The sequence below is a fragment of the Camellia sinensis genome, chromosome 15 (genome assembly GCF_055761805.1).
Source record: "Camellia sinensis isolate YWXY chromosome 15, ASM5576180v1, whole genome shotgun sequence".
Lineage (NCBI taxonomy): Eukaryota > Viridiplantae > Streptophyta > Magnoliopsida > Ericales > Theaceae > Camellia > Camellia sinensis.
The window spans coordinates 46,563,245-46,571,537 of NC_138975.1; the positions used below are offsets into that span (position 1 = coordinate 46,563,245).

At 34.1% G+C, this 8,293-nt stretch overlaps 1 protein-coding gene across 1 annotated transcript; it reads right to left on the reverse strand.

Annotated features, from left to right (window-relative positions):
* Nucleotides 1-235: 235 nt before the first annotated feature.
* On the reverse strand, nt 236-7,236 carry LOC145812970 (mitogen-activated protein kinase kinase kinase 20-like). The gene is made up of 2 exons (XM_082908226.1): nt 6,471-7,236; nt 236-669 (listed from the first exon to the last, which is right to left on the reverse strand). Exons 1-2 carry the CDS (start codon nt 7,234-7,236, stop codon nt 236-238), a joined length of 1,200 nt encoding a protein of 399 aa, XP_082764352.1.
* Nucleotides 7,237-8,293: the final 1,057 nt, after the last annotated feature.

Here is an 8,293-nt window from a genome sequence, read left to right on the forward strand (position 1 = left end):
AGAAATTGTTTGTCATTGTTTTTCTTGTAAAACTCAATCAAAATAATGTGACAATCACATTTTTAAATATATAAGCCACAATGCTAAATATTTTAGTATAAAATGATAGGATTCCAATGTCAATTGATTTAATTTTTTCAAAATAGCAATAATGTTGTCCTACAAATTTTCTACCCTATCAGACATATTTTATAGTGGATTACACACACCCATGAAGAAGAACTAGTTCATAATCCTAATAACAAACTGACAGTGACAATGGCCTATCGACTTCTTGCAATTCCTCAGTCTCCAAGGGCATGTTACTCCAATCATATGAAACGCAAGAAGAACCGTGTTCATCATCATCCACAGCATTGTATTCGTATGACAACAATGAGCAAACACTAATTGCCTCTTCATCCACGTTTGGTTTCTTGACCCTCAAGTTCCAATCATCAGACTCGTAATCTGACAATGACAATGACGACGATGGCGAGCAATCGTTCTCCTCGGAATCCTCCACTGATAATTCTTCCTCATCGTCTTCGCTATCCTCGCCCAATCCAGCCGCAAAAGGGTGATTCAAGAGCATCTGAGTAGTCAATCTATCCATAGCTTTTCCAGCAAAACAACCCTTCAAAAAGTCCATTGCTTCCTCTGATACCTCACTCTGATTGGGTAGTTTGTCTTAAGACAGAATCCTTTTTGGGTATCTTCATTGTATTTAATTTTCTGTGTTTTCAAATTAATATTCTGGTTGGAAAAACAAATAGTGATTTATGCTATTTGACAGATAGTAGTAATATACTGTCTCTTTTCTTTGACAACAACTAGTAGTACGATACTGGTGTCATTAACAATTCAGAATATTATTTGGTATTACAGAAAATTCTTGTGATATTTTATTTTTCTAGTTTTAGTAATAAGGAAAATAAAATTATTTTGTTATTATAATTATTTTCTGGTTTTAGTAACTAGGAAATTAATTTGTGTTTGTTCTGATTTATGTAATCAGATAGTTTTGTGGTATTTTATTTTCTAGGAAAATAAAATTACAGTATTTTCTAGTTTTAGTAACAAGAAAAATAAAATAATTTTGTGTTATAATTTATTTTCTGGTTTAAGTAACTAGAAAATTAATTTGTGGTTTGGTTTTCTGATTTTTGTAATCAGATATTATTTCGGTATTTTATTTTACTAGTTTTAGTAGCAAGGAAAATTAAATTATTTTGTATTATAATTTATTTTCTGGCTTTAGTAACTAGAAAATTAATTTGTGGTATTTTATTTTCTAGTTTTAGTAACGTAGAAAATAAAATTATTTTTATAATCTATTTTGTGGTTTTAGTAACTAGAAAATTAATTTTGTTAATAGTTCTTTTGACTTTATCGTAGTACATGGGAGAATTTGTTTCTGGAGTAAAATATTAGTTTTACAAACTAATTAACTAATTTTAGTTTTATTACAATGTGGATTCATAGTCTTGAATTGTTTCTGCACTTGAGTTGGAAAATATATATATATATATATATATTCACAAGAACGTTTTTATGCATATTTAATTTGTTTATTTATGTACAAATCAAACTTATTAAATGAAGGTATGTTTTATCATTTTCAAGTTTAAAGTTTAAATGCGTTGGATTTTATTTATGAGTTGAGAATCCTTTTATTTCATGATACAAGTGATGGGATCGTGCATGATTAATTTATTTTGTTAATTCATTATTTTTAGTTGATGCGTTTGATATGCATGTATAATATCAACTCAAGTTATTTCTTAACAATAATTTCTAGTGATTTGGAATGATAAATTGTTATGTCGACTTAGGACATAAGCAGGTTAATTTGAATATTTCTAATCAATTTTGAATGGGTGTTTAAACACCAGAGAAATTTAAATATGAAGATGTATGTAATTATATCGGTCCGTTTAATTGGGAAGTAATTTAAGAAATCTTTTATGTTGATTATTGAATTATGTGACATAAGATGTCATTAATAATTATTTTACTTGCGTAATAGAATTTGTTAAACCATGAACCATTTTATTAATATGGGGGTGTATCTCTTACATTAGTTGAGATAATTTAATTTTCTTCGGTCACAAATATGTTTATGACAGTGACATTTATTTGTTATTGAGTTGCAAGAATGTATACAATCAAATGGGTTTTTGAATTGTTTGATTCTTAGGCAAAATTTTTTATGAGGATATGATTTTGTCAAAACATTAATTCTGACTTGAGTAGTCATAATTATTTTGGTTTTTTTTTGAATTTGTTTTAAAAAATTCATTGATTTATAATAGAAGTGATAGGGGTGGTGAATATGATGCACCATTAAATGAATTTTGTGCACAACATGGCATTATTCACCAAACTACAGCCCCTTATTCTCCACAGCAAAATGGAATTGCTAAAAGGAAGAATAGAACCCTAAAAGAAATGATGAATGCCATATTACTAAGTTCAGGTTTACCACAGAACTTGTGGGGGGAAGCAATATTGTCTGCTAATTATGTTCTTAATAGAATACCCCACAAGAAAACCAAAAGCATTCCTTATGAATTGTGGAAAGGTCGACCACCTTCCTACAAATACTTAAAAGTGTGGGGGTGTTTGGAAAAAGTTGAAGTACCTGTTCCTAAAAAGACTAAGATTGGACCAAAAACAGTAGACTGTGTGTTTATTGGTTATGCTCAGAATAGTAGTACATATCGGTTTCTGACTTATAAATCAGAAATACCTGATATAAATGTGAACACTATTATAGAGTCAAGGAATGCTGTGTTTTTTGAAAATGTCTTTCCTTACAAGAAAGGACAGGAATTAAGTTCACAGAAACGAACTTATGATTCTACACAAAGTCCAGAGACTAATGACAATCAAACACAAGAGACTAGTAATAGTCTCGACCAACAGGATTTAACTAATGATGAACCAAAACGAAGTAAAAGAGCTAGAACATCAAAATCCTTTGGTCCAGATTTTCTGACATACTTGTTAGAAAATGAACCTTAAAGCTTTAAGGCAGCAATGACAGGTCCTGAAGCACCTTTGTGGAAAGAGGCTGTTAATAATGAAATTGAATCCATTATACAGAATCATACTTGGGAATTGGTGGATCTTCCACCAGGTTCTAAACCTCTTGGATATAAATGGATATTCAAGAGAAAAATGAAAGCATATGGTTCAATTGACAAGTATAAAGCAAGACTTGTTGTTAAAGGTTACAGACAAAAGGAAGGTCTGGACTATTTTGATACATATTCCCCTGTGACAAGAATAGCATCCATTCGCATGCTTATTTCTATAGCAGCGTTGTTTAATTTAGAAATACATCAAATGGATGTTAAAACAGCTTTCTTAAATGGTGATCTAAATGAAGAGATCTATATGGAACAACCCGAAGGGTTTGTAGTATCAGGGCAAGAAAAGAAAGTTTGTCGACTTGTAAAATCCCTTTATGGATTAAAACAAGCACCTAAGCAATGGCATGAAAAATTTGATCATGCAATGCTTACTAATGGGTTTAAGATAAACGAATGTGACAAATGCGTCTATGTTAAAAACACTGACCAAGGATATGTCATAGTTTGTCTTTATGTGGATGACACGCTTATCATCGGAAGCAGTCAAAACATGATCAAATCAACTAAGCAAATGCTTAACAAAAGATTTGATATGAAAGATATGGGGGTCGCAGATATTATATTAGGAATGAAAATTACTAAAACATCTGACGGATATGCATTATCTCAATCTCATTATATTGAGAAAATTCTTGATAAATTTATCAAGGATGATTTGAATTTAGCTAGAACACCTGTAGTCATCAGTCTTTATTTATCAAAAAATAAAGGAGATGCAGTGTCTCAGTTAAAATACTCCCAAATCATTGGAAGCCTAATGTACCTAATGAATTGTACTCGTCCTGATATAGCTTATGCTATCAGTAAATTGAGTAGGTACACTAGTAATCCTGGAGAAGACCATTGGAAAGCGATCATTCGGGTTCTTAGATATCTAAGATTCACCCGTGATTATGGTTTGAACTTTACTCGATATCCAGCAGTACTTGAAGGTTATTGTGATGTAAATTGGATATCGGATACTAAAGATTCAAAATCCACTAGTGGATATGTCTTTACTTTAGGAGGCGCTGCTGTTTCTTGGAAATCCACCAAACAAACATGCATCGCACGATCCACAATGGAATCCGAGTTCATTGCTTTGGACAAAGCAGGAGAAGAAGCAGAATGGCTTCGTCACTTCTTAGAAGACATTTCAATGTGGCCAAAACCTGTGCCAGCTATTTGCATTCATTGTAATAGTCAATCTGCAATAGGCAGGGCACAGAATCATATGTATAATGGTAAGTCACGACATATTCGTCGTCGACATAATACCGTAAGGCAATTGTTGTCAAACGGAATAATCTCAATAGATTATATAAAATCTAAAGAGAATATTGCGGATCCGTTAACAAAAGGTTTGACAAAAGAGCTAGTGTATAGTTCATCGAAGGGGATGGGATTAAAGCCTATTACATAAGAGTCGTCATAATGGTAACCCTACTTATATGACTGGAGATCCCAAGAACTAAGTTCAAAGGGACAACTAAGTTATGTATGGCTCACCAGAAATCACCAAGGGATTAAAAATTCCCTACCCATTCCTATGGTGAGAGTGATATCTGCAACATATGTTGTATGCAGGGGTATAAGGATAAGCTTTGCTTTTAATGATTACTTATATCTTGGTTAAGGCATAAAATCAAGACGAGTATAAGGAGATACTCACAATAAGAATCACCTATATGAGTGTTGAACTGGGGCCGGTTCTATGAGAATGAAAAGGCTAATTCTCTAGAAACACTTATGAAAACCAGGCGCGTTCAAGGCCAAAATGAGCACAACAGTGAGAACCACGATGTGTTAGAAGATATTTTGTGTGAAATCTATTGTCTTGGCTTACACAAACGGCTGAACAATTCAAGGCATCGCGTCCATTGGTTAGCCAGTAAGTCCGATAGGTTATCACTAGGGAAGGTTCAAAGCCGAAAACTACCTATCCTATTGCAAGATATTTTCGACTTATACTCTTTCGTTAAAGTCTGCATATTGTTGCATTTCCGTTGTCATCAAATTCCATTCATGTGGGGGATTGTTGGAAACGGTTATAAAATTCTAGATAAAACCAGAATTTTTTCCTAAGTTCGGTCTATTTTTTAGGTGGGCCCCGAGTGTCAATTTACTCGGGTCAAAGTGGTAACGCGTTCTATGCCGCGTTGTGATTCACGTGGTATATTTGGTTGCTCAAAACCATTACCGAGTGAATGAAAAATTGAAGCCAAAGTGTGCTCCATGGAAATGGAGTTTTGGTGGAAATTACTTAAGGTGGTAAATTGGCTTGTCCCACATTGATTTGGTGGGAAGTTTTGAAAGGGTTTATAAGGCTTAGGGTGAGATACTTGGGGTGTGCCCCAAGGGGTACCCAAGTGTTTTGGAGGGAGAGGTTATGGGCAAAATGGGCTAGACCCATTGGACCCAAAAATCACCACACACGCGCGCGCGCCGCCGCCGCCGTCCGTCCGATCGGGCGGGCTGGGCTGGGCCTGGGCTTGGGCGCGGGTGCATGGTTCGGTTGGGCTTCTAATCTTTTTGGGCCAAAAACATTTGAATTTAATTTTATTTTTTATTAAAATAAAATCCAGAATTCAAATTAAACTGGTTTGGAATTATTATTCATCCAAACAGGGCCCTTCCCGTTTTCAAACAGAATTAAACTGTTTTGAATTTATTGCTCATCCAAACAGAGCCCTTCCCGTTTTCAAACAGAATTAAACTGTTTTGGATATATTGCTCATCCAAACAGAGCCCTTCCCGTTTCTATCTGTTTGAATAAACAGATTCAAATCTGTTTAAATTTGAATCTAACAGGTTTCATACCTGTTCAATTCAAAACCAAAAGCCACCTTTACATCTATAAAAAGACTAGCCTCCCATTTGGATTACATTCCAATTTTTGTACTCCATCCTCTGCAAATTTTATTCTTCATCTTGCTGCATTTTATTTCCGAAAGAAAGAGTGTAAACACTTAGTGTGTTCGTAAGGCAAACAATTTGTAGTGCTGCTATTGTTTGTGGTAAGATCATTTCATCCTGGGAGATAGACGTCCAAATTCTGAAAGCACCATGGAGAGGACGAATCTGTCTTAAGGACGCAGTGTTAAACACTGGACTTGATCAGAAAAGTAATTCAGATCAATTAACCAAGTAAGTTGTTTAATTTTATTCTGTTTTTATTTGTTTATTTAATCAGATTTTATTTTTGTTTTTGTAACAAAATAAAATCTGTGGTTTTATTTATTTATTTATTATTTCGAGTTTGATTTTTGTAATCAAACAAATTCTCTCCTTTTCTTTATTTCTTTAAATTCTAATTGTTGTTGTGTACACAATAGAATTAATTCTTTTAAATACAGTGAAGATTGTCCAACAGTTTGAGCAATCCATGCCCTTTACCAATCTCAGAGAGAATGTCCTCAACATCTGAATCTTGTTTTCCATCCCACACAGACTTCCCAGCTAACATCTCAAACACAATCATCCCAAGAGCCCAGACATCAGATGGAGACTCTTGTTGTAGCCCTTTATCAACCACTGTCTCTGGCGACGAATACCCAAGACTTCCTCTGAATTTACAAGACTTTGACATCGTCATCATCTTCCTCATCTGTTTTGCTCTCTTTGCCAACCCAAAATCACCAATCTTTGCAACGTATTCAGTGCCAGTAATGATAGGAACAATTATGATATTCTCAGGTTTCAGAGCATGGTGAACATACCCACAGCTATGAACACAATCAAGACCTTCAAGAACATGCCTTGTATAGCGCCTAACATCAGATTCAGGCAATCCTTCACCGCCACTTTTCTTAATCAAATCAGCTAGGGTTCCGGTCAAAATCTCTTCCCCAAAGCACCGATAGATATAGGGACAAGCATGGAGGTTGCTAAGAACAATTGCTTCCCTCTGAAGCAACGCCGAATCAGAAACCTCTGCGGACTTCACAGCCATTAGTACAGGCAAGTGGGTGAGTCTCCATTTGGGTTTCTTCAAAGTCGCCAAATAAACCGGTCCGCTGCTTGATTTTCCAATGATGGACCCACTGAACCACTTGTTTCCATCGCCATAGACACTTTTCTTGATTTTGAACTCCTCGTGCTTCCTCTTCATCGACACCATCTTCACAAGATTGTTTGTTGTTTGTGTTCATGAAAAAATATTGATGTGAATGTTTCTTAAAGCTATGTATGTATTTATAGGACTCGGTCTTAGGGTTTTAGGAAATAGTAGAGTTTTAGATAGTGTAAGATTTTGTTTCCAATTTGGAATAGGTTTTAAGTGTGTAAACTAGGGGAGAGTGAGTGACGGACACACAAGCTAGCTGTTATGTGACTTGACGTTGAAGTATATCTTACAAAATGGGTTTTTGTTGGGTCGGTAGGGTCTGGGTCTTAGGGTGACTTGAAATCCATTTTTTAGCTTGGATAAAGGATCCAACCAGCTGTAGTGTTGGATCTCATACTGGGATTGTATATGTTTCCTAAACTCATACTGGTTTGATTTTCTAAAGCTAGTTTTGGAAAGAAAAAAAAAATTAGAACATATAGAAATTAATTTGATAAAAATAAACATTAAATAGATTTTTTTTTTAAAAAAATTAAAATTTATTTTTGCCTAAAAACATAAAGAAAAATCAATCCCCACAAATTTTTGACCAGTAAGAAATTTTCAGTCTATAGCGGTGATTTTTTTGTAGCAGCTATTTTTTATCAAAGAAAGTTGTGAATTATTAAATTAGCACCTATCAGAGATAGCCTCCCTATCCTATGTAAAGTGTCAAGTGTTTGCCTTTTTAATTCAACTTTCTTAGGGAGAGGTGAACCCATAACTTCCCTCTAAGGACTAAACCCTTAGAAAAGTCATGGTGATTCAACTCCCCCTACGAACGAAGCCCTTATTGTCAGGGTGGCCAACTATGTCGGGTCTAATTGGTTCTATAACAGTGGATTCTTACTAGTAAGAAATTGTTATGGAGTGCTTTTGCATGAGAAATTTACAAAGATGTAGCATTGCTAAAAAATTTAAATTATATAAAAATAATAAGTGTTTTTAATTTTTAGTTTTTATTTTTTATTTTAAATCTAAAAAATAGATTTTGAAAACCAAACCAAATAAAATAATTTCCATAGGACTAATGTTATCAACATTATTACAATTATCGAAAATCTAGATCACC